The sequence below is a fragment of the Oreochromis aureus genome, linkage group 17, assembly GCF_013358895.1.
Source record: "Oreochromis aureus strain Israel breed Guangdong linkage group 17, ZZ_aureus, whole genome shotgun sequence".
NCBI lineage: Eukaryota > Metazoa > Chordata > Actinopteri > Cichliformes > Cichlidae > Oreochromis > Oreochromis aureus.
Genome location: NC_052958.1, coordinates 1,977,911 through 2,004,846, shown reverse-complemented (window position 1 = coordinate 2,004,846; position 26,936 = coordinate 1,977,911). Strand labels below are relative to the sequence as shown.

At 44.1% G+C, this 26,936-nt stretch overlaps 1 protein-coding gene across 2 annotated transcripts; it reads right to left on the bottom strand.

Annotated features, from left to right (window-relative positions):
* Nucleotides 1-646: 646 nt before the first annotated feature.
* Nucleotides 647-25,520, bottom strand: nr2f6b (nuclear receptor subfamily 2, group F, member 6b). 2 transcript variants are annotated; one of them, XM_039600703.1, is made up of 7 exons: nucleotides 25,335-25,520; nucleotides 23,741-23,814; nucleotides 7,634-9,623; nucleotides 6,737-6,831; nucleotides 3,356-3,690; nucleotides 3,026-3,272; nucleotides 647-2,474 (listed from the first exon to the last, which is right to left on the bottom strand). In XM_039600703.1, the coding sequence occupies exons 3-7, from the start codon at nucleotides 7,903-7,905 to the stop codon at nucleotides 2,200-2,202; spliced, it is 1,224 nt and encodes a 407-aa protein (XP_039456637.1). In that variant the 5' UTR covers nucleotides 7,906-9,623; nucleotides 23,741-23,814; nucleotides 25,335-25,520; the 3' UTR covers nucleotides 647-2,199. The 2 variants fall into 2 exon arrangements, with proteins under 2 accessions (XP_039456637.1, XP_031614561.1); XM_031758701.2 differs by lacking the exons at nucleotides 23,741-23,814; nucleotides 25,335-25,520 and adding an exon at nucleotides 12,066-12,286.
* Between the last annotated feature and the right edge of the window lie 1,416 nt (nucleotides 25,521-26,936).

The window sequence follows — 26,936 nt, the reverse complement described above, 5'->3', positions numbered from 1 at the left end:
TCAATTTTGCTCTACATGGGCCTGACATCCACTTACGAGGACATTATACTGCTACTGTTCTATCAAAATTTTAAATGAATGTCCTCATTTGTGGCTCTGATTTTTGTTAAAAACGAAAATAAGGTAAAAAAAAAAAAAAAAAATCTGGAAATTCTTTGTTTTTACATTCATCGGGCCCCAATATGCCCAAATATCAAAGAGAAATTAAAAATGCATGTCGTGGAAGAGTTCGGGTCTTAGGAGGTTAAACCTGTCATAAACAGCAGGATGAGTTATCACCGTGCAGTTTTATTGCCTCCAACAACCAGTCACGGCGCACTCGAAACCCACGTCTGACCAGAATCGACTTTTGACTTTTTCGGGTAGAAAACGTCATCACTTTGTTTCACCTTTCTACACATTGGTGTGACATGTAGTCCTAATTAGTGCAGAAATCAGAGACCCAATGAGGAGTCGCCAAGAATGAGGGACAATCATCACTTAGTCCAAGTTGGTGCCAAATTTTGAGAAATTCCCATGTTTTCTGAGAGAAACCCCACCTCCTCCACCCCTGGATGTAAACGTGCCTTACACAGTAGTTCCCGGTTGTCTCTTCAAACATGTTACACATGAAGTTATTCGTCAGGTCTGAAAGAAAATGCACCACTCAAAATAATGTATACGTTTATTTCCAATGCAAAAATAACGAGCCCGACGTGCGGGTGTCTTTTGCATGTTTCAGTTTTGCCGCAGTCACACAAAGATGATTCTTTTAAACGTAAAACTACACAATCAAATCACTAGAGTTTACATCAAAGCGATGAAGTCGTCTGACAGCGAGGGATCGTGGTCTCGCTCGCCTTTTATGACATAACTGGAAATTTAAAAAGAACAGAAATGATCACCTACTTGTCGTCTTATTTCAGTCAGTTTGGCAAAACAAACATCACAATTCATCGCAATGAGCCGCAGGTCGTCGCGATAACACACCAATAACAAAGTACCTCTTACGTCAGTGCCAACAAACATCCTTTTACACGTCAGAGTATCTTTCACAATCATCTCAAAGAGGCCGCTGACACAAAATAACAATTCAAACCACATCTACCCTCACAAAAGGACACAGAAAAATCAGCAAAGCGGGCATCACCTGATTCAGTGTAGCTTCCACTAAATGATCTCAAACGATTGAAGTCCTCTCACATGAAATTTAACATTTTAATCTCTATTTTTGGCTAAGACCTGCCCGCTGGGTCTTGCTGTTTGCTTACAGTGATAGCAGTGCCTTGATCCCTTTGTAAATATCTTTAACACACACATAGTTTTCTATACAATCTCCATCTGTCACTGATGTATAAAACATGAGGTAATAATGTCCGACTGGGATGTGACCGTCCCAAGGAGCCCGGCTGTGTTTAAGTACATTCGCTTGATTTCTAACGGCAGCTTCTGCAGCGCTGTGTAACGTACTAAAAAGAAATAGTTCAACACTTTCTGCTGAAAAATGGTCGAGGAGGTCGGCGGCGCTCTCGTGCTCGTTTGAGGCTTCAGCTGCCGGCTTTAAGTTCAGAATATAAACAAGAAAAGAAGATCGTTTTAACCTTCCAACACCTCGTAAAGGCGCTAACAAGAGCTTTTTGTGCTGTCTGCTGGATTTGGTACCTTTGCACAGAGCTAGCTGAAGCTGGCACAGCTTCATATTTATCATACAGTCCTGAGAGTGATTTACTTTGATCTATGTTGAACTATTCCTTTCTGCACACGGCATACAAAACAGGTCTGAGATGCAGCCTCCTCTGTGTTGGAGCGACACGTCGCAGTCTTCACAAATACTTCGTCTGGCAGCAAAGTCTCTCACTTCAGCACAAAACGTCACACAGCTTGGGTGCGACCTGCACGCCGTGTCCCGGCCACGGCAGCCTACAGTAAGCGGCGCTGCTATGGCTTCGTTCAGAGCGCACTCTGATTTCAAGTCACACTGGGGGCGATGGGGGGAGGAGGTAGTGCCGGCACGAGGCCTCGCGGTAAAGAGTTCTACCGAAAGCCGAGTTCATCCGGAATGAGGGCGAGAGAGGTGTGCTGCATTAGAGACAATCAAACTTTTTGCCCCTGAAAGCAGCTTTGGTGTCATGTCAGGAAAACTTTGCAGAGCTAATGAGAGGAAAAAGTGACCTCCACAGCTCTGAGTCATCTCAGTGTGATCTCACTCCGGAGCTGGCTTTACTGTCCCGGTGCGTAGGGCCAGCTGATGGAGCTCCCCGATAGCTGCATGTCTCGGATCAGCGTCTCGATCGGCGTCTTGCCCACCAGCCGCATGAAGAAGAGCTGGGAGATGAGGTTAGCTGGCACGGCGCGCAGCGCAGGGAGGCGCAGCAGCAGGCGGCCGAAGCGCTGAGGCTGGTTGGGGTACTGCAACCTCTCGTACTCTGTCAGGGCGACCTGAGCCTTTTCCTGCAGGGACTCCACGTGAGCCGGGTCCGTCAGACCACAAGCGTCTGAAAGGCAGAAAAACACCTGATGACCAGTGCTAAAAGTTTTTGCTTGCTTTTTGTTTGCGCATCAACTTTAAAAATAGACATTTCTGCTGCAGATCGTGACAAATGATAACATTTACTTCTGTTTACATTTTCCAAAGCTGTCGAGTGGGCCAGATTGGAATCTTTGGTGGGCCGATCGTGGCCCCTGGACCTTATGTTTGACACCCCTGTTTTAAAGGCTTCTGTAAACAGAACTCAGAGATCCAAACTTTAATTTGGCCAGTTTGACATTTGTTTGTGTTTATTTATAATTCTTACACTTAACTACTGAGTAACAGGATATCTCTGGTTTGGACTACTTGATGATGTCAGAGGTCAAAGAGGTCAAAGAGGCCAAATCAAAGCATCTCCCTGAGACGGCAGTGATTTAATTTCTGAGAAACTTGTGTGATGCCTCCGACAGCTTTGTTTTGGTTCTCTGTGACCAAACCGTGGGCTCAGTTTACAGTAAAGAGATCGCGCCGCAGTGAGTCAGTCACATAACCTCGTAAGAAGAAGATCAGACTTACCAGGAGAAAACAGCGCGATGGCTTTGAGGCAGCTGTACTCGGCCGAGTCCACCTGAAGCCTGTTCAGCTTTTCCACCTGGTCCTGGAAAACCCTGACCTGATCCATGAAGGACACGACGCGCTCGGCGGACATGGGAGACGAGTGAAAGCCGGCTGCCGCCAGCAGAGGAGCCATGTGCAACGGGAGAGCAGACTGAGCCGCGTTAAGGATGAACAGCTCGCTCCAGCTCAGTCTCAGCAGCGCCACCTGTGGAGCGAAAGGGTCACTTTGAGCCACGAGTGTCTGTTGTTCAGTTTGGCGGCTACAAGTCACCACGCTTTAGACCTGACCTGCTCTGAAACCGGGAGCTCCGGGAAGTACGGGATGTTTCTGGCCCACTCGATGGTGCTGAAGAGGAGACGGGCTGCCAACTCGCAGATGCTGTCGATGCCCATGACGGAGGCGCCGCTCGCAGATGCCTGCATCTGTGCCTGCCCGTACGGCGCCCCGTAGCGGCTCGGGGGGTACGGCTCGGCCCGGAGGAGCTGGGAGATGAGCTCGGACACCGGCTGGCCGTTGAAGTAGTCTGCCCCAATGTGACCTGGAACCACACCCGCGACCCCGCCCGCCAGGGAGTTGGGGCTGATACCTGAGTGCGATGGAGGGATGCGACCCCGCTGGACAGCTGCAGAGAGAGACGCAACGGAAAACCACTGAAAACCACTCGCTTCAGTCCAGAGAGCGAGTAAATGAATGACACGCTGCATGTATGCAACCTTTATGTTCTTGCCCCATAAAGACGCCTCGGACAGATCAATAAAAATGTGCTTTGATGACGGTTAGAACAGTTTACAGATGTTTCCAAGGGCAGACAGAGAACACCCTCACCAACTTCTGAGAAAAACCCGACCCCGATGTTCCAGTAGCTGAAACATGACACAAACCAGTTCACAGAAGAGCTGCGAGGGGTCGAGAGTTTACAGAGCATACCTTTATTAAATCAGGTGTTTTGGCTGTACAGTGTCCACGAGTAGAACATGACTAACATAATTAGCTCGGTCCAAAAATCTGTTTTAGTGAAATCTGAAACTCCGGTGGGTCAGGTGGTGCAGCGGGTTATTCACCAGTCAGAAGACTCCTCCTGTCTGCATGCCAAAATATTGTTTGGCATGATACTTAACCCGCTGTTGCACCTGATTCATCCACTGGAGTGAGTGCAAATGTTAGGAAGCACTTAGGTATATCAAAGATAAGGCCCAGGGCCCAGAATCGGCCCAGCAAAGGCTCCAATTTGGCCCACTGGACAGCTTTGGGAAGGTGAAGCAGGGCAGCAACGGCCCCCACAGTCAGGCATACGACACCAGAGTAATTAAGTAATAAAAGTTGGGGTTTTTCCTCCTATAGAATCTGTTTAAAGCAGATCCACAGAAAAAGCACATTTTCTGCGAACGAACAAAAAGTTTCTGTTTCACAGTTTTGCAGTTGGAGCAACGAGCTACCAGAACTCCTACAAAGAGTCGTGCTGATTTCTTTCATTTCGCGCAGCAGCTTCTCTTTATTATGTAGAAAAACTAATGTTGCACTTCTTTCTCCTCTCCTAAAATATCCCAGGGATTAAATGTATAGTTTCATCTTAAACGACGTAAAGAAGTTTAAGTGCGACTGTATGTGTCCTACCATGTAAAATGAGTTTGACGTCCTCGGTGCAGATGTGACCTCTGAGACTGGATAACACAGACTAGCAGCAGAAAGTGCTTTAAATGCTCAGGTGAGTAGAAAGGTGCTATACAACTACACTGCTTTAAAAATACAGGATAATTACAACAATTCTCACCTTTTGGTCCTTAGTTAGTCTCAGTCACAGTGGAGGTTACGCTCTCCCAGCTCAGCGGCAGGATTAAATGTTTGCTGGGTATATATTTGCTCACCTGAAGGTCACCTCTTACCTATACGTAAAACATTGACTTCTCAGGTGCAGGGAGATTAGCTCTTTACGAGTTATCCATTAGGGCTTTATGTGTTTTTATTGACACATAGACAAAGGCCATCTTTGCTGTCCTGTTCTCAGTAAGTGACCTCTGCAAGTGTTTGGTTTATTAAGTTGCAAATGAAAACAGAGTTAACCTGTTACAACAGCTCAGTTTCTTTGCAGGCGTTTAAAAACAAAAAAGACATCATTAGATAAAAAGTTAGTTATGCTGTCGATCTGTAAGCAGTAAATTAGATTCATCCTTACTGCAGTTACACTGAGCACCATTGGTATTTACTTTGGAGCCGTCGTGACATCTTTAATAAGCTCTCCCGTACGTGTGACTGCAGCGATCGCCTGTTTTTCAGCACATAACTACTAAATAAAGATTCGCACCGGCACAGGATAAAAGAGCCGGTGTCTGTGCATCACCGCCGCTCTGTAACAAGTAAATCAGTAGTGAGAGTGCGATGCTTTTGTTGCTTTTTAACATTTGAAATCCTCCGCTCTCTGTGCACCAGATTTCCGTTTTAAATTACACCGAATCAAACGTAGTGCTGGTGTCAAAGTCTCGCTTAAGGCAACCTGAACGGCTGCTTCCCTCACTGGGTCAGAGGTGAAACACACATTTCCAGGTAATGTGGAAACACTCAGCCTGCGTCACGGCCACGCTCAGCATGGTTCACTAATAACCGCAGGCCAAATGTAACCCCTGGCACGCTGCACCCGTGCGCACTATGTATGGCACAGCGTCTGGTGTCCACTGACACAGACAGAAATACAAGTGGGGTAAAGTTACACCCGAGCACAATTACAGCTGAGGTTTCTGTCAAGTCAACTCGACGGCAGCGAGTTCAGGGTGGAAACACTGAAATGCTCGCACTAATCCAAAACAAAGGTGATGAACTGTTCTCAGCACATGAAGCAGAGTCGGGACTGTCAGTCGTTGGTTTTCCTCGTGTGAAATTTAAGCATTGTCATCTTCTGTTGTTCCCTGAAGCTCAGCTGCTGCATCTGAGTGAAAACAGGCCTCAGCTGACAGATAACTGGATACCTGGACAATGTCCCAGTAGGTGCTTCAGAGCTGTTTCCTACTTCAGCATGTTAAGCAGCAGCAACCAACATCCTCTCTCGGTGCGAATCAGAGTTCCCAGTTTCTTTAGATGTAGCTATGTCATCATCACAAGCCCAACCACCTGACAAAGGCGCCCGTGTACCTCCACCTCAGTTATCGACAACACTAAAAGCAGCTTACATATTAATGCATCGGTAATAATAATCCAGCAGTAGTTTGCAAGTGGCAAAGCAAGTTCTTCACCTAATGCTTTCAAACGGAGCATTTTCCACTCGCTGCTTATCCTGAAACCTGAATTCCTTGTTGCTGAAGGCAACAGAGCAACAAGTTGTAAACACAGCATTCGAGACCTTTTGAGCTGATATGACCGGCTTGTCTGTAAATATTTGTGAAATTTCGGCAGATAAGGAGCCGATGCGTTTCTGAATAACGGGTAATTATTACACGGCCGAGCGGCTCCCCTGCTGCGCGCAGGAGTGTTTCGGTTCACCCTCCCCGCTCGATGTGGCAGGTCTTTCCCCTTTGTCGTAATCAGAGCCACTGTTGATACAAACATACTGATGCCGGTGCACCTTTCAGTGGGATCTTCCACCACGGCGGCAACTCCACCCGTTTATTATTATTAATGACCTTTAGCAGGAGTAGTTTGAACTCAGCGCTGGGCAAAGTCTAAGAAGCTTTCGATACCTTCTTTGCGCATCCCGACCCGGAAGCACTTCTTCAGACGGCAGTACTGACACTGGTTCCTGTGGTGCTGGTCGATCTGGCACTCTCGGTTTGATCTGCACAAACAAAGCACAACACAAAAAACATTTAAAGTTGAAAATGTTGAACTGAACTGAATACAAACAAACTTCCTGGATTTAAATCTCCCTCTGTCCCCACGGACACCCGCCCTCCCCCCCAGAGTCATGATAAGTGAGCTGGAGTGGCTGAAAGCTATCAAGGCTCGTGACCTTTGTAAATCATCAGCTCTACACGCCCTTGCGTTGCCTCTTGCAGCAGGTTGAGGTCTGCCAACATTTCACAGGGAGCTCTTTCAGCCCCAGATGTGACAAACCAACAAAACAAAAGACAAAAGGGACGTGTTGCACTCAGAGGTAACACTATATTCTGCAGGAGAAATAACTTTACTGGGCGGCTGAGAGAGGTCTCAGTAAGAGAACTGAGTTGCAACATAATGTTCCTGTGGTGAAGAATAATGGGAATGCTGACCTTCTGAAGCAATCCATCCTCACATGACTGACCTTCAGTGCTTTCATTTCTGTTTTTTTCTTTTTTTGGCTGTTTGTGAGATGTGGCCGAGGCTGGATCGCAAACTTCAGGAGTGAGAAATGGACTAATCTGCTGAATGACTGTATAACAGCTTATAAGAAAGCCATCGACCTTTACACTAATGTAATCAGATTACAGAGTGTGCACGGTGTCTTTGTAGATATAAGGGCATATATTGCTGCAGCTCATTGATTATGTGCCTGTACACCTGCCTGCAGGAGGAGTTACAGATGCTGGAAAGCACCATTTCCAGCAAAGACTTGGGTTTGTTTTTAACTTCATTAAAGTGTAAAAGCGTTTTGTCCCTACCTGCAGGAGTAGCTGAGGTTTCTCCTGATGCTCCTCTTAAAGAAGCTCTTGCAGCCCTCGCAGGTGAACACGCCATAGTGCTTCCCACTGGACTTGTCCCCGCACACCACGCAGTCCACCACGCAGGCCTTGTCCTCGTCGCCCACGTCCACGTCGCTGCTCCCGGCGCGGGGCGACCCCTCCTCGTCCTCCCCCCTCCTCAGGTAAGCCTTTTCCCCGAGTCCGTTAGCGCCCCCGTTGGGATTACCCCATCCTCCGCTCACCATGGCCATATTCTCTGAGACGTGCAGCCCTGTGAGTGGATCATACACACAGACCTGCTCCGTCCCACCGCCTTCCAACTGGCTCTCAGAGTCTAAAGAGCCGATTCCGCCCCCGATCCGAGGAGATTTAAAAGTCGCGGGGGGAAATTCCGCCTCTTGACCTTTCTCGTCTTTGCCGTCCGGTCGAGCTGACCTGTGGGTCTTTCCACTTTCTGTCGTCCCTCTCTTCTTTAATCCCCGGCTCTCTCTGTCCTGTTTTCCGCCCTGACCTCTGATCACGGTGGCTTCCCGAGGTCCGACAAAACTTCAGACGCGCACACACAAACACGGTGTGTGGTTCAGAGTTCAGGCAGTCGAAAAGGGTGCAGCCTTGCTCTTTTCACAGGAAACAATAAATTACACTTTGACTCCCTCCCTCTCACGTTCTTTCTCCGTCTTCCCCCTTTGAAAGAAAAACCCTCACCTATCCCCAAGCATAGTATGTGTCTGTGTGTGGGTGTGGGGGGGGCAAACAGAGCCTCTGTTGCCCCTCTCTCCGTCTCAGCGCACGACTTTCTCTGGAAAGGACGAGCAGGCGGGAGGAGAGTCGTACACAGCCCTCCTTCATGCAGGGTTAAACTGCCCTGCCCTCTGCTCTGACTTATAAACTCGTCCAACCAGTTCCTGTCGTGCTGAGGTTTTTATCTGTTCATCAGAGCCAGTTCTAGCCTAGACTCACTCTTGACTTGTCGAGGCTGATAGTGATGGAGAGGAGGAAAAGATTTGCCCCTTAAAAATTAAGCCGAGGAGTTTGGGAAACTGCGGCGAATTGACCGCCTATTAATCTAAAAGTATATTTAAGGCTATCTGCACTCGAGTCCAGGCTTGATATGAAAATAAGTAAAGAATTAGACGCCTTTCACTCTCAGGATAAAGTCTCAGGAGCAGCAAAGTTCACCAGAGACGTCCTCCTGTTTCTGCCGTCCGGGGTGACGCTGAGTTTCTCTCGTGATCCCTTTCAACTGTTTTAAAGTCAGCGGGGGATCAGATGTCACAGAAGGAAAAAAAAGCAACAACAAGCCGAAACAAAAGCAGAGTTGAGAAATCTCTTCAGTCGCAGCTGCCTCTCCTCTCTCACAGCTTTACAAAGTGCTGCCTCTCTTCCTCCTCTTGTTTTGTCAGTACTTGTCCATCCAGCAGTAACAACCAGAGGCCAGAACTTCTCTCTGCATTCCCTGTCGGCGAGTCACGGTGTACTGTTGCACTCTTTGCTATTCTGCCTGTCCTTTTTTTCCCCTTTCTGCCTTTCTTTCTTTCTGCTGGCCCCAGCAGGAATAAATTAGGCAAACAACAAGCGCAGGAAAAAACACGGTCACAGACCTTTGAGCGAAAGCCCGACGCTGCTGCTGCGGCAGTGGAGAGCAGCCCGGAGATAGCCTCGTCTCTCTCTCTCTGAATCCCCGCTCTGTCTCTCTGCCTCGCTCCCTCCTTTAGGGAGAGTGAGCGTGTGTCTGTGTGCTGAGGGATTTGACACTGCTATTCAAGCCCTGCTGTTGCCATGGCGCTGCTCGCCTTATAAGGGCAGCGGAGTCAAAGAGCACAGAGTGGGCTGCAGCCACACACAAACACACACATGTACACAGAAAGAATGCCTGACTGGCTGCCGGTTTCTGCCCTGACCCCGGGCCTGCCTGGGAGCAAAGGGGTGGTAGGGGTGGTGGTGGCGGTGGGGGGAGTTAACCTCTATGCTGAAAGAGAAAGAAGATGAGGGGGGGCTCAACGAGCACACGGCATTCACACTCGTACTCTCCACTCCACTCTAATCCCAAAGACTTCCTCCGACTTTGTTGACCCAATAATAACAGGGAGCGCCTGTTGTTGTTGAGCAACTTGTCAAAAGGTTATATGATACGCCACCGGCTCCTTTTCACACCTGCTGCGCACACTCACAGGCCTGCGCCGGCTGACAATCAGTGGCGCGACCTTTCTTTTCCACATTGAGACGGAGGATTTCGTTTATTTGGATGAGCAAGAGGAGGAAGATGTTGTGATTTTATGCAGACATGGTGGTCAGGAAGATGATCGGTGCAGGGACAGGAAGTAATGTGGGGCCATGCAGTCAACAGTAAACACGTGTTTTAGTTGTCTAACCTTAATCTTACATACATATGTTATTTTCCACAGTCCTAAAGGGATTTGCTGGTCGCCCATCTCCAAATGCGAGTTGGTCTCCTGTACACATTCTGGTCATGAACCTAAAGGTTAACAATAATCTCTGCCTCCATTCGTTTTTGCTTTGGTAATTTTAATTTAAACTCTTCTTCTCTGAAATTATTGGTCTCCAGTTGCCACACTGCTAGCACGCTGTATTGCCAAAAGTATTCAGTCGCCCATCCAAATCACTGGATTCAGGTGTTCCAGTCACTTCCATGACCACAGGTGTATGAAATCATTCACATGGGCGAGCAGACTGTTTCTACAAACCTTTGTGAAAGAACGGGTTCAGTGATAGGATGCCACCGATTTCCTCACTACTAAATATTCCACAGTCAGCTGTTAGTGGTGTTATAACAAAGTTGAAACAACTGGGAATGACAGCAACTCAGCCACACTCAGCCACTAGGATGTAAAGTCACAGAGCGGGTTGAGCGCATGCTGAGGCACGCAGTGTGCAGAGGTCGCCAACTTTCTGCAGAGTCAATCGCTTCAGGCCTCCGAGCTTCATGTGGCCTTCAGATCAGCTCAAGAACCGTGTACAGAGAGCTTCGTGGGATGGGTTTACGTGGCCGAGCAGCCGCGTCCAAGGCTTACAACCGCAAAACGTGTGGTGAAAAGCACGTTGCCACTGGACTCTAGAGCAGTGCACACGTGTTCTCTGAAGTAACAAATCACGATTCCCCAACTGACAATCCGATGGACAAGTTTGGCGGTTGCCAGGGGAACGGTAAGTGCCTGACTGCATTGTGCCAACTATAAGGTTTAGTAGTGTGGGGTTGGGCTTGGCTCCTTAGTTCCAGTGAAAGGAACTCTTAATGCTTCAGCCTACCATGATACTTTGAACAATTTGATGTTCCCAACTTTGTGGGATCGGCTTGGGGATGGTCCCGTCCTGTTCCAACATGACTGCGCACCAGGACACAAAGCCAGGTCCACAAAGACATGGATGAGCGAGTTTTTTGGTGTGGAAGAACTTGACTGGCCTGCACAGAGTCCCAGTCTTAACCCAACAGAACACCTGGACCTGAACAGAACATCTGGAAGAACGGCCAAAACTTCCCATAAACTCGTGGAAAGCATTCCCACAAAAGCTGAAGCTGTTATAGCTGCAAAGGGTGGGTCAACATCATATTAAACCCTGTGGATTCAGAATAGGATGTCACTCACAGTCACATGCGTGTGGAGGCAGATGAGCAAATACAGCGTACTTTTACCTCATTCTTAACCACAGCGCAGGAAACTGGCACAACTGGTCAGCACATTTAGCTTATTAAGCTTATTAAGTTAAAAAGCTTATTAAAACGTTTTTTAAAGATTCAGGTGGCTTTCTGTTGGACCGCACCTAATTGCAGGTGCACTTAATGAAACCCTGAATTTAGAAGAAATATTCACAACTACACTTTTCCTTTACTTGGTGATAAGGCTCTTCAAACCTGACAGGTTTAAAGAGTAAAATAAATAAAAAAAAATCAATGTCCTAAACTAAGATAACCCCGATGCTTATTTCCTTACACTTGAAAGCAGCAGAGGATGCAATACAGCTTATCTCTAATTCGTCCTCCAAGAAGTTTTGTTTATATATGACTAGTCAGTTTTCCAAACATTGTTTTCATGGAAATCATAACTGCTTCCTGCATTGCGAATGTTGGCCGTATATCACAAGACTCTGACACCAGAAACCGGGGTACATCCTGAGTCAAGTGTGCAATCGAAGCAGTGGAAGTTTACAGTTTTGGTAAGATGCTAATCAAGGTTACGTGACACTTTTAGTCATTCTTAAAGTGAACTTTCCAGTATTAAAACAAGTGCGCAATCTTCTAATGTTCACTTTTTCCTTGACATTGCCCAAACCCAGCCACAAAAATGTTTTCGTAGATAACAAGAGCACGGTCATTTTAGATAATGCTGGATGATTAGCACTTTAATTCGGCAGATAAAAGCACGGTAACGTGTACATAAGGCTTCTGTCTTACAGCTCATCCATCGTCTTGGCGGTGGGCAGAACTCCTGTGGAATTCCTGGCCTGCTTTCCCTGCCACACCGGCAGTATTGTCATGTGAAGGTCTCCGTGAAAAGGGGAGGACAGAATAAACAATCGGAGCCTCCAACCACAGTTTCCAATAACAGCCTCCAAATAGAGAGCGAGAGAGAGAAAAAAAGGAGTGAGGTATTCACTGTTGCTTCCAAGCAGGCACGGCTTAAAGAACCTCTATGTACCAAAAAGTGTTTGCTCATCACATGGTTTTACAGGAATTCCCCCTGAATGACAAAACACGCTGTCCCTGTGGTCTCTGAAAGAACACGCTGTCTCTGAAGATTTACCGAAGTCAAAAGGGTGAAGAGTTAAAAGCTGATTTAAAAAAAAATTGGCACCAAAGATTTATTTGTTTTCCAGCTTTGTACATGTGAGCATTTGGTAACTTTAACCTACATCCAGCGCGTGGATCGGCCTTTTGTCTGGTTAAGAGGTTAGCAGGGTTTAAGCTGCTGGAAGTTGAATTAGTGCTTTTCTGTAAGCCTGAGCGTGTTTGTGTGTTAGCAGAGGTCAGAGCTCCATTATATAGAGCTGACTGAGGAGCATGCTTAAAGCTCAGCTCCTCAATCTGTTTGTCATACACAGTGAACACTTTTCTAAGAAGACTGCACATTTTTGAGAATGATGATTAACTTTCTGGTGTCAACTCTCCAAAGCAGGCTGGGTTGGACACAGCGCAGCTCAACACTGGACTAAAATCGTGTTTGTGCTTAGATTTAATATCATATAAAATGTGATAAGTGACATAAACAAAGCCAAAGTGGGAAAAAAACAGATTATTAGATCAGTTAGATGTTTTAAATTAAGCCTTTATCAAATAAAGATAAAGTCAACTCATTTGGGCAGCTCAGTGCTCGTGTGACCAAAAGAGCCCAAATTTTGCACTTTTGCCTTGTTGTTGTATTTTGCTTATAAACACCTGACTGCTTTGGATGTGCTGAAAACATTATATATATAAACAACAATATATATATTCACAAATGAGCATTTATGCAGCATTTATAAAGAGGAGGTCACGTCGCTGACCTTTCTCTCGTCCTGTGCTCAGCCTGTGAGTTTAGCATAGCTCCCCATGCACTGCAGCTGCATCTGTTTGGGTGCTGCAGCAGTTGGACAAGCAGGGCCGAGTCTTTGAAAGTCGCAGGCAGCGCACGCACATACCCTTGTGCATAAGTACCGTACATGTGCCTTACTTAACCAGAGGTTAGTGGATGTGTGTGTTTGTTCTTTGCTCTTTGAACTGCAGGTCAGGAATGCAGCTGCTCTCAGCGTGAAGTCGGCTGTGGCGCATTCTCAACGCTCTCTGGAGCCCAGAGTGATCCGAGCTAAACGGGACCCACTCTTAGTACGCTCACCTGAACACCACATTACACGGCACACGAACGTGCACCGACGATGGAGCCAAACTGTTCAGATTTGGAACAATCGCACAAATATTTCTGTCTTACACCTCCTTGCAGCTGTTTCTTAGATGTACAGTGTACATGTAATTTTTTATGTATTTACCCCACTCTTTCATAATCTCAGTCTTACTCTCTGTTCTCCTAAACCTCATTTTTATTTTCTTAATCCTTGTTGTACATTTATAATCTGACAGAATAAGGCCCTCACCTGAGCCCTGTCAGCTATGTCGTTTATTTATTGCACACTGTTAACTTGTGGGATCAACAAAGTATCTCTCTATAATAATATTTCTATGCTGTAATAATATTTATGCTTTTCAGTTCAAATCAGTTTGATTTACACAGCGCCAAATCACAACAGCAGTCGCCTCAAGGCACTTTATACTGTAAGGTAGACCCCACAATAATACATACAGAGACAACCCAACAATCATATGACCCCCTATGAGCAAGCACTTTGGCGACAGTGGGAAGGAAAAACTCCCTTTTAACAGGAAGAAACCTCCGGCAGAACCAGGCTCAGGGAGGGGCGGGGCCATCTGCTGTGATTGGTTGGGGTGAGAGAAGGAAGACAGGATAAAGACATGCTGTGGAAGAGAGACAGAGCTTGTATTGACATAAAATATGTTTTATTTCTTTAACATCTGTGTGAAATGATTGGTGTACGTATCAAAGTTTGGCTAAAAAACCCTAAAAAACAAAAGTCGAAGGCTCGTGTGCTAACATGGCTAATGTTACTGGTGATAGTAAAAAGTCAAAACGGAGCACAAGTGACCGAACATTTACGTGACGCGGTCTTTGAATATGTGAAATGCATTAAAAATAATCGACACGACAACCATCAAACTGCTGTCCAGGTCTGTTTAAGTCGTCAAGAAATTAAACGAAAGCGCACATTTTGGCCTCGGTGCATATACAATAAAGAGGACTGCATACATGTGGTGCATCATATACCGTTTCACAGTGAAACAGATGTGCATGCCATTGTTATGTACATTCAGGATTAGCCAGTTGAAGTGCAGCAGGCTGCAGGACCTGCTGAACTCTAATCATGTGTTTAGCAAAGGTTCACATTTCTCCCATAACCTTCTTGGCTGAACACAATAGTCTTGTGTCAGAAAGCGTCAGATGACGTTCAAAGGACACTGAACTATTTCCCTGGCTGAATGTCTCTGCCGCCCGAGTTCATTTTAAATACGTCGTGTTTTCCCCTTAAAACTAGGGGACATTTCCACAGCTGCCTGCATGTCGTGCTTATCTTGCACACAGACTGAGGTTGACCCCAGCTTCAGACGGTTCAGGCTTACCTCTGTGAGCGTTGCTCTAATTATTAGTCTGGCAGTGTGTTAACAGCATTAGTTTCAGTGCACAGGAATTTGAAGGCAGGGGTTAAACTTTAACTCTGGAGTAACTCTGAGCGTGCACGGACACATGACTCTCTGCTCCTTCCTTATTAGCCCCAATGCCCTTTGGCCCACAGGCCTGAGAAACAAAAAAACACCGTCTCTCTCTCTCCTTCACAACACTCTGTACAACCTCAGGCCTTTGACCTCGAGCGAATGACAGAGCAATTTAAAATAAACACAGCAACACAACCTGCCAAAGAAAAACATCTGCTGTGGTGAGTCCAGAGCAACACACGGTGTCTAATCAATATTTGCCCTACTGCCCGGGACCTGCTGGAAACGGTGGGAAACTTCCCATTTGTTGTTTCGTTGTCATTCAAATCAGCCATTTCGTCTTCGGTGCGAACGACGACCTATTGTTTGAAGAAGAGTCGATTGAGCTGTTTGCCACAGCAGCTTTTTCTTTGTCTACTGTAAAAGATAAGATACAATATTGAATGTAGCCGATGAAAAAGAAAGACAAATAAGCCTCGGCTTTGGTCTGCTCTATCCACTTCAACCCGGACACCAAGAATTTCCCCCACAGTGTTATTAAGTACGATTCACATGTTTATGTCATTTTTAGATGCTCTAATTAATTCCTGGGGGAATTTTATTTTATTTTAGCAATGAGAACAACAAATTCTTGCTTTCTTGTGCAGAGCGACATGGGAACATTGTTACCAATGACATGTTTGTGCACGCAGAGTTAGAGGGAATGAATTCATGATTGCGTCTCCTCGGTCTGAACATAAACAGAAATGCAAAAGGGACATGATGAATCAGTGGGAGTGCACTCTGCTAAGCTTGCATTCGCCAAGAAATAGCTCAACCAGATGCATTCATGTAAATCACAGACACTCATTTAAACAGATTTGTTTATACATGAAGGAAACAGTTGAGCTACACCCTGATAATTCGTCAGCTTTATGGAGAAATTATGGCTCAACGATGATAGTGCATTAGCAGTCTGTGGGTAGCTTTGGACTGCTCGTCTACCTCCAGATGGTGGCAGTGTCAGTAATACGTGGTACAAACGGTGTGTGGGCTACTCGTGCTTGTGCTGTTTGTGGTCAATCGGCCGGCCGTGGAGAATAGCACCATTGTCGCTCCCATCCCTGTCCACTTATCAACCAATCCACATCGAGCAATATGAAGTTGAGATTTTGGAGGACTTGGGAGCAGTGGTTGAAAATCTCTCTCTGAATTAAGCACTGGTTTTGGTGGTGGAAGTATTTTCAAACTTTGGGCAACCCCAAGCCAACTCTCACTACATAGCAAAGTCCATAAATATCTGGAAATTTTTGTTGTTTTTTTGTATTTTTCCCCCAGTTTTAAAGTCCAGACTTTAATTCAAGGGGCATATACTGCAGTTTACATGTCATTCTCAGTACTCAAAGCTATGCAGATACAGCCACTCAAAAACAATAAATGTGGGCTGATGCCTCGAAAAGTAGGAAAGCTGGATACCAACGGCACAACAGCAGTTCCTGACTTTACAACAAGACTGCAAACGCAGCGAAACTCAACTTTCTTTTGTGTCATCTACAGAGGAAAATACCATTTCCTCTTTTCTGCATAGAGTAGGTTTCTATAGCACAATACTCAACAAAGAACTGCTTCCCAGCCTTTTATTAGCATGAAATTTGCGTGAATGTTAACATTTATTTCTTTTATTATACAATGGAGCAGAAATGATCAAATCTGTATCACAGCCATTCATGTACATTTCACCCCAAACCAACTTGCAAACACGAGATAGTAACCCTTTCTTACAGTTTAACATCTTTCCTGGGAGACGCTACAAGACCAGCAGTGATTTATGTCTGTGCAGGTTCTCAGGTCATGGCAGTCTTTAGAGATTGAAAAAAAGGCAAAGAAGAAGGCAAACCTTTAGGTTTGTGAAGATGTTTTGTTTTTCATTCAAGAGCATCTTCAGTCCAAAAAACAACTGGCAGAGAGTCCCAGGTAATAAACCCCCTTTGGAGACAGTCCAGAGTGTTGCTAACGCACTATTGATCATGTTTTAGAACTGAAGAAGCATCTTGGATGAGAGGTAAGACGTCTTTGCAAACCTAAAGAAGTCCAGTTTTAGCCTCCTTTTCCTCCTCATATACATGTTGTTGTCACTGATGGTTTGACTTGTGGTTCTGCAGCCAATATAAGTTTGTAATGAACAATTCGTCAGGTCAAAGGACGCTGATGTGAACTTTAAAACCCAGCATCATCTATCTGGTCAAAAGTGGTCAGATACCACAGCAAAAACTGGACTGTAGGCGGACTGATGTCGATTCCACACAGAGTTCGGATCAAACCATCAAGGCCGTCCTCTTACAAAGTCAGAAATACAGACCAGATTATGTCGAAGAAGAAAGTAAATACTAGTTTAAAGTATAGTTGTGACAGACTTCTCCACAGACCTTTCATTTTTAATAAACAACACTTTTAAGCTATTTACATGGTGAACTTAACACCTCGGATTCTTACAATCATCTCCTTGGACAGGAGCCCAAGATGCTGACATCACAGACTTAGGAATGCTCCGGTCTAACGTTAAGCCAATTAGCGTAGTAGGATAAATGGTGGATTTGAAAGTAAGAGGTTACAGGTCTGGGTCACCCTCCAAGCAATGTTTTGTTTTCTTCGATGTCTTGTTTCATTCGCACAGTAGAAAATAATTCCTGAACAAAAACTAGAAAGTCAAACAGCAACGTTTAGGCCACCTTGAAGATGCAAGCTGAACAGACTTTGTGGTAATGTTTGTAACATTGGTTTGCCAGGTTGTCAAGCTGTCAACAAACAGCCCATTTAAAATAGATGATATGGATAAAGTTCTGAGTCACCTGCAGGAGGTGCACAGCCACAGAAACCCATGCCATTAAACTCCTGGTGCAAGTTTTTGTGCTGATTTTAATGACAGGAGGTTTGGAATTCATGAAATCTCTAAGAGGGAAGAAATTTCTCAAACTGACTTGTTGCAGTGGTTGCAACCTGTTACAGTACAGTACTTTAGAACGACCTATACTCTCCCAAATGTCTGATGTTACACGCCCACGGCAATGAGACTGAAAACACCTGAATTCAAATATAAAGAAGTATGGCCCAAAGGTTTTGACCATATAGCCTTTGAAGCTGTTTGCTTTTTACCATCAAAAATGTAATTAACCCCAAAGCTCGGCATCGAAAATAATCGGATCACCTTATCAATCACCAGCTTAGATCTCTTGAAAAACTCCATCCAATCTACTGCTCCCCATGTGTGCCCTCTGATATCAAACAAACATGCCTCTAGGTCAACTAAGGTGCTTAGGATGACAGAAAAGTGAGCTAATCAGCTCACTAGAGACGTCTCAAATGCTTTAACGGGATTAGGTCGAGGCCCCACCCCTCGCCACCTTTCCCCTTTAATCACCTTAATAATGTAGTTTACCCCCCACATGTTGACAAGCTAATCGACCTCATTAGCTCTTTTGCAAGGTTTTTTCTGCCATTCTGACCTGTTGTGGTTGCACCTCTCCAAGTTGGCTTTATTGTCAAAAACCATCACAGGAAGGTGTTCAGCTCCACTAATGGTGTGCATTCAGGGTTAATGGAGTAAACCAAAGTCCCAAGGAGTGTGTGATGTTTTCATTACTAGTTCAGAAGGGAAGCAAATATTATAACTGCTAGGCTAAAGCTTTATGGTAAAGCAGAAGCGGATGACCGGAGGCTCTTCAGAGCTTGTCTTTAGGAGGAGACTAGCACTGACATGTCTGGAAACCTCAACAAAAGGATGTCTGCTGAAAACTGCTGAAACAAGTGAAAAAGATGAAAGGAGCGAGCAGAGGCTAAAGTCAGGAAGGATGTCTCGGCACATGAGCATGAAAAGAGTAGGAAACAGTGAAAACATGGGAAAGAACCCCCAGAACGATGCCAGGCCAGTGCAGCAAGCCACAGACACCAAATTACAGAAGTTTAGTACATTTAAGAAGACACCCTATCCTGGGTGAGGTGTCCTATTAGGAGGGGGCCCAGGGCAGACCCAGGACACGCTAAAGAGATTATATCTGTCGGCTGGCCTGGGAACGCCTCAGTGTTCGCCCGGACAAGCTGGAGGAGGTGGCCCTGGGCCTCTCTGCTTAGTGCAGGGGTGTCCAACTCCAGGCCTTGAGGGCCGGTGTCCTGCAGGTTTTAGATGTGTCCTTGATCCAACACAGCTGATTTAAATGTCTTGAAGTTCTCCAGAGGCCTGGTAATGAACTAATCATTTGATTCAGGTGTGCTGACCCAGGGTGAACTCTAAAACCTGCAGGACACCGGCCCTCGAGGCCTGGAGTTGGACACCCCTGGCTTAGGGTGTTGCCCCGACGATCTGGCCGCGGATAAAGAAAATGGATGGATGAATGGATGGACACTAACTCAGCAAACTGACTAAACTTTTTGAAGAACTTCACTGATCCTATCAGCAACACAGAGTAAAAGAAAGGCTTTATAGAAAGTAAAATAACCATCAACCCAGCCAGGATACATAGTAAAATAATAAAGGCAGACCTGGATATCACTGAAGCTTCCTGACTGAAAAAATAGCTTTTATAGCTAAGTTCCCTCAGAAAGAAGACTGAGACAACGGTTCCAACCACAGAAGGGTCCTTCTACTCTCTGATCCAAGCAAAGTGTTCAGCAGAGTATTTGTGAACATAACAAAGAATGCTGTTAACCAACAGCTGAGGTCCAGCCACTGATAAGGTGCTGACATCACATCTGACTCAGGGCTCAAATATTTGGACAATGATACATTTTCTTGCCTCTGTGCACAGTGGACTTTAAATCAAGTGCATACTTTCAGCTTTAATTCAGGGGATTTAAACCAAATTGTTGTCATCTTTATACACAGTCAGCCATTGACTGACGAGCAGTTTGACTGTCAAGTGTGGTCTGTTCTCTGGTTATTGCATGGCAAGTTAAGATCTGTAGTTAATTCCAGGTGTTGAACTTCATTTGGTAGCTGTCCACAGGAACTCTCAATATGAGGTCCAAAGAGAGGTAGATAAAAGTGAGGGAGGGCATCAATAGGTTGGGAGCAAAACAAAATAATAATAATAAAAACCTAAAGTAAATCTATCAGAGCGACTGAAAACTCAGGAGAACGAGGGAACCGGCCAGCTCAGCAACACCGAAAGACCACAGAAGTGGTCCACACTAAAGTGTGCTCTGACAGAATTACTTCCATGATAAAGAAAAACTTCTAAATATCTACTCAAGTCAGAAACGCTCCAAGGAAGCGTTCAAGATACACCCTCATGAATGTAAATACAACAACAAGGTTACACTCAGGAACAAGAAGACGAGATTAGAGGAAAACTTCTAAAAGAGTCAAAGGCAAACAAACAAACAAACAAACAAACAAACTATGGACTCATGAAATCAAGATGGACTTGTACCCACAGGAAGTGGAAAGTATGGAGAATGAAACACGACTCATGAACTGAAGCGTACCACATCATCTGTTAAACATGGTGGAGCTAATGTTATGGCATGGGCATGTATGGCTGCCGGTGGAACCAGGTCATGTGACTGCTGACAGAAGTTAAAGGATGAACGGTGACGTGTACACGACTGCACTCTCTGCTCAAACTCAGTCAAACGCTGCAGAATGACCAGACAACACAACGCTTAATGACGCAACCCAAGAATTTGTGACGGCACAGGAACGGGATATTCTTTGATACCCAATCAGTCACTTGTTCATCCAGCTATTCAGAACAATCGTTATATTTGAAATTCGGTTAGTTTTTGTTCTGAAAATGAATGACTGTGTATTAAAATGAGTACTCCTAAGCACTTAATACAATACCTGTGTTAAGCCCTGAATTGCATAACTAGTTGTGGACTGATCCACAGGAAGTGGGCCTGGCTTTAGATTTAGGAGTCTAGGAAGTAGGCATTTTGGTTTGAGCGTCCTTTCCTAATCTTTAACATCACCAAGCCTTTAACAGTAAATCTATGAATTTCTCACAGCTTCATCGTGCCTTCCAATTTTCCCACATTAACCCCATCAAATGAATGAACCATTTCAGCGACGTCAAGAAAGCTCTTTGGCAATGAATGAACACCAGTGTCTGCCTGGAGCATGGAAAAATGCCCCTTCCTGTGAAAAGCTGTACTTCCCTGTGAGTTTAAGAGCATTTCTTTGAACTGCAGTGTCAAAGCAAATTTAACTGGAGATTTTTGTTGGATGCAATTTCCCAATCCTGTCTCTCTCTCAGCTGTGTTATTGAAGCATAAAAGATTAGATTAAAAAATTTGCAAAAGTCCATAAAAGTGCCAGCTCCCATTACAACCCAGTTTGTCCATCAAATCCTATTTCACGCTGGATATCATTACTCAGATGAGTATCAGTTTGCACAAAATGAGTCCTTCGAGGTTTTCAGTGCCGCTCTTACTTCACAGTTTCATTGAGGTAAGATTGGAAAATGTTGCTTCGGCAAAAGCAAAATTTTCCAAAAGTTATTCCCTTATTTGCTTTTGATGCACTGTTCAACACATCAGTCCACACCCTAAAAGTTCAGCTGCGTCTGCATCTTCTGACTGTGAAGGTTACAGTTTATGATTCACATCAGCTTGTTTTCATAACATTACATCTGTAAGCTGCAACGCTCAAACACCTTTTAACGAAAAATATTTGGTGGGTTTTCCATGTGTTTGTGGAAAATTGTCCCCGCCGTTCTGTGGAACCGTTTCGATCAAAAAGAATCTGTTTGTGACTGAAAGATTGAATAAAAGTCTTAACATATATTACATCACTGACTGTGAGGCAGTGATATCTGGGAAACAGCCCGATAAAGGGGACAGCAACACCGGCATTAACAGAAAGCATCAGCAGCATCCATGTTGTGATCCGATTACATCGGCAGTATTATAATAAGGTGCTGACTTCCTGACCCGTCAGTGCTTAAGCCCTTACTTGCAATGATTACCGAGCCTGAGTGCGGAGTACTCCAGCTCAGTAACAATGGGGCTACACCCACCTTCAACCGACCTTCAGCTGTCTTGACAGTTGTGCTGAAATTGTGAAAGATTGCATGTTACACGGTTATGACATGAACATGTTGACAAAATCAACAGACAGACACGTGCAAGCACGACAATTTTTCCCTAAGCACTTCAAACTGTCGCTGTGGTACCCTGTGCTGCAATAAGCATCTCCAGAAACGCAACTTTCCATAGTGAAACACACACCTGCGTTGACACTGACAGCAGCTGTGACAGACACCTTTAGGGCCCACATTACATGCAGCTGGAGCTTCGTTTCAGGACACCGACTGCGTTACTGTGTGCGTTTGATTTGCAAAATCTTTGCCTATGTTGTTCATCGGCTGTAGACAACAGGCTTTATGACTCTGAATGATTGTACCGATCACCAATCCAGCTCTTTTTGGCCATTTAAAACATCTTTATAGAACCGTTATGTTCTGTCACTCTGACACTGAGGAAGAAAAAGCTCTGATGAGCTGATCTGCAGCACGGCCCTGAGCTCATTAAGCGTGTGTAGCTAATGCTCTCAAAAATACCCTACCATAATGCAACAGTTATATTGTTGAAGGGCCTTTACTTTACGATATAAATGACTTTGAAATCACTGTTGTTGTGATTTGGTGCCATATAAATAAAACTAGATTACTTGTTTCTTGTCCTGGTCTTTGTTCAGTCATTCAAAACAAGAATCCCAGCACTCCTCAGACGTGGTGACGTGTTAGAAGGTGCAGACTTGTGCGCCGAGACGGGTAGTAACTAATTACAGAGTAACTTTTTGGAAAAAAAAATACTTTTAGGAGTAGTTTTACTACACTGTACTTTTTGCTTTACTTGAGTAATAAGACTTTGCGAAAGATTTCTGGCTACTCTCCTGAGTGTGAGTGATGTCACTGAGTGAATAATAAACACGTTTGAACCAAAAATGCAGGAGACACAGACACAAACCTGCAGTTTATGTCAAAGTGAGATTTTGTTTGTGCATAAAGTTTGTTGTTGTGTCATTTGGAGAGCAAAGAAATGAAACACCATTTATTATTAATACTCTCTGTTTTTGCTTTTCAGTCTTTCAAATAACAAAATTTGCACTAAACTTTATATTTTTGTCTGATTGTCTCTCTTTTAAACATTAAATCAGGTGTGAGGATCAGTTACTCAGTACTCAAGTAGCCTTTTTTACTAATACTTTTTTACTCTTACTTGAGTAAAACTATGTTGAGGTAATGCTACTATTACTTGAGTACAATTTCTGGCTACTCTACTCACCTCTGCTTGTGCACTACATTTCCTGACCTTATCAAAATTTGGTGTTTTTTCCTGGAAATGATCAAATTCCGATATTTTTCCAGGATTTTCCTGCTTAAAAGTCATTGTTCCTGCTGCTTCTTCCTTAAGCAAGGATATATTTTTGTTCTTTTTCTCAGATAAAGATTAAACTACACTACTCTGTGGACAAACACACAGACGGCAGCGGCAGACATAACACACTTGTGCTGAGTTGTAGTCTGCTTAGAGGTTGTGTGTAGCTAATACTTTGGTGGTGCTGTGGTGGAGGCTAAGTGGATGGCGCCTTGTATTCACACTCAGATGATGTCACTTGTGTCACTCTGACACAATCGGTCGCTGGCTTCGGTCATAGCGACACCATCTGTGTTACATTTCTGAATGAGTAACTTTAGCTTAGACTGAGAAAAGTAACATGAGGCCAAAGTACTAAAAAAGTCCTAAACATCAACAGAAGATGTTGGAAAACTGTGTTATTGTTTTTTTGGACCTGCCATCATCAGCTGTGTGCTGTCGGAAACTGGAGTCACCTTCACTTCATGCCGGAGTCCTTTCACTGATGTCGCCAGAGAGCTGCTGTCGTTTTCGGTTCCTGTCTCAGTTTCTGTTTGATAAATAACATTAAAAAAACTTACTTTAGTGGCATTAATATGTATATAAATATGTCTGTATGCAGCCGTTCTCCTTGTGGGGTGAATCTAAACATTACTTTGCATGAACATCGGATTATTAACATCTTTATGCTTTTTAAAAAAGATTTCACCACTAAATACTAAAGACTGGGACGAGTTTTGTTATTTGAAAGCCTGCTGTGCTTTTTCACAAGTATGAATTATCCTGTCATTATCAATTATTCTCATCATTATACCACCGTACAATCATTATAGATGTCTAATACGTCAAATACAACAGCTGCCATGAAATCCGTGTATACATCAAGGGTACATACAGCTACAGATTCCATGCAGTTGCTTCCAGTACAGGTTAACATTGACTAAAATGCACAAGGTGTGATCAGCTGCACCTAAAAGCTTCTGAGGTTTCAATTAGGTCACTGACCTGTTCCATAGACCAAACAGCAGTCTCGAGCCTGAAGAAAGCAGGTGCATGACCAGAAGCATTTTCATCTCTTTTTTTTAATCCAACATTGACAGGTTGTCCACCATTAATCCCACACAGTCAGTCTGATGTTTGTGGACTTTGGGTGCAAAAGCATGAACTGGAGCACTTGCTGTCTTATAGGCAGGATAAGCATAAAAATAGCAACTTTGCTCTTTTCTTCAAAATAAAATGCAAGTTAATGGGTCACCAGTTTGAGATCCAGTGCGCTTCAGACATGCCCACCATCAAGTCATCAGAGCCGGACCACCTGAGAAAGATCCAAATCTTTCAGGTGGCCTAGACATGAGCCATGGCTGCACAGGTAGATTATCTTTAATGGGCTTAATTTAAATCAAGTATTTCTGCTTTTAGAGGCACAGTCAGAATAAATGTGATATTGGTGACATCAAACATCTGTTAGCGATGTTTCATTATGTAGCCTTGAGTTGAGTTTGGAGTTTTCTTGATCATCATCTCAGTGTTTAGAGACTAAGCTCGAGGAAGACGAGCAGATCTAACTAAACCTTGGAGACATCCTGCTTTCTGACTCTAAAAATGACTAATTCAGAAAATGAACTGTCATTCAGTACGACTGGTGAAGCTGCTGATTAAGCTCATAAATTCAGTTCCACAGAATTTGTTTTAAAAACAGGAGCTTCACTTTTCAAACCTGCAAGCTTGCTCCATTTTTTATACTGACCTGTAACTTTTTGATTCCACCTTCAAACTAAAGCTAAACGCAGAAAAAGAAGCAAGCAGTGCAGACAAACACACACCGATAACACCACAGTGTATAAAATCCCACCAGCATGAAACAGCAGAGGTACAGACTGTAATAACCAGGGTCAGAAATATGTCATCAAACAGGGACAGTTTAAGCTTTCGTACTGTTCACTGGAGGATAATGAGAAGAACAAGAGAACAAATCACTGTAAGTGCTGTAGATGCCCACAGCGTGTGTTTGCTGAACAGTAACTCCAGATAGCTAGCTGTTAGCATATTTCCATGTGGTCCAACACTTACAGGAGATGATGGCTGAAAGTTTGTGGGGTTTGGACTCGCAGGAGGCCTGAGGCAATGATGGCTTGCTGTCATAAATCCCCATTCATATCCATACGTCACATAATGAGAAAAGCCTGCAACCAATTCTGGGATAGAGCTGGACTTGAAGGGAATGAATATTACTACTTAGCTTACATTGGAAGATAAGTGAGCGCCCACATCTGCTCAGGGGGCGGAGCTTTGGAAGGTTAGCTGCCGGCTAACCGCCTATGGTAAAGGACAAAAGTAGGAGTATAAAGGTACATGACTGCATGAATAATTACATATTACTTATTTATCATTAACATTAACTAACACTGACAGTAGTTAAACAGACTGAAGCCTTGTGCGGCAGCTTAGGCGAGCTTACCTGTTGTAAACCACAGGTATCGTGATTGGTAACCTACTGTTAGCTCGCTAGTCAGTTACTTTTTATTTAACTTATTTAATATGCGTTAAATTATATTTGCATTGTTATGTAAAACATCATATTTAGGCTTTTGTTACGTTCTTTATGACTGCTCTGCTGGTTTGAACATTTCAAAAACAATCAAAGTGGTTGGCTGATTTCAAAAAGCATCATCTGCTGGTTTATTTTATTTCGTTCCTGCACAATAGGCCGTGATAATGGTTGTGTTAAATGTATAAAGCACAAATGATCAAACATGAACAATACATAGTTAATATTTTCCAGAGAAGGGTTGGGGACGATTTTAGCTGAGGTCGGCCCAAAATTAAATTCTGCTCTGATATCGAAAGCACCAAACCACCTGTCGGTGTGTTGTGTAGACGACCAGGTGAAAATGTGAAGTTTATTTAACTAAGTAAATTTATAATGCACCCTTCACAGACAAATAGAGCAATAAAAAAAGAAATAAAACAGATAAAGGTGAGACAAATATTCCTTAAACTGATTTTAAATTTCTTTAGCTGTTTCGAGCAGTAATCTGCTCTGAAGACCCGACGAACTGGTAGGAAGAACAGGTCGGTAAAAGCTCTGAGATATACTGGAGTGGTTAAAACGATTTTAAAAATGTGTCTCTAAAGTTGAAAGGGAGCCAAGACTAAAGAGAGAAAATGGTTTTTAAAACTGAAGAGATCTCGTTCCTGAATTAGTTAAAAGACGTGCCGCTCCATTTTAAACAGATTTGTTAAGACAGGTAAATAGAGAGTTGCATTGATCCATGAACAATTTCCAGCAGTTCCACTTTAGAATTAACACGTCTTAACTCAGCAATGTTTCTCTGATGAATAAATGAGGGCTGAGTCAGCTTCCTGACGGGCTAAAGACGAAAATTGTTCAGGATAACCTCAAGGTCACATAAGCCAGATTTAGCCAACCAATTTACCTGAGACCTGACGGCAGCTTGTTAGGTTGGAAGGAACAGGAGAGATGGATGTCATCTGCGTACAAAATTAGGTGAGAAACATTATTTAAATGACTAAATTATACAACATACAAGCTAAACAGTATAAGTCCCCAAACGAATCCCTGTGGAACTCCATGATTAATGGTGACAAAAAGAAAATTCTGTTTGGTAAAGTTAAAACCAGTCTAATGCTGATTCGAACACAATCACCTCC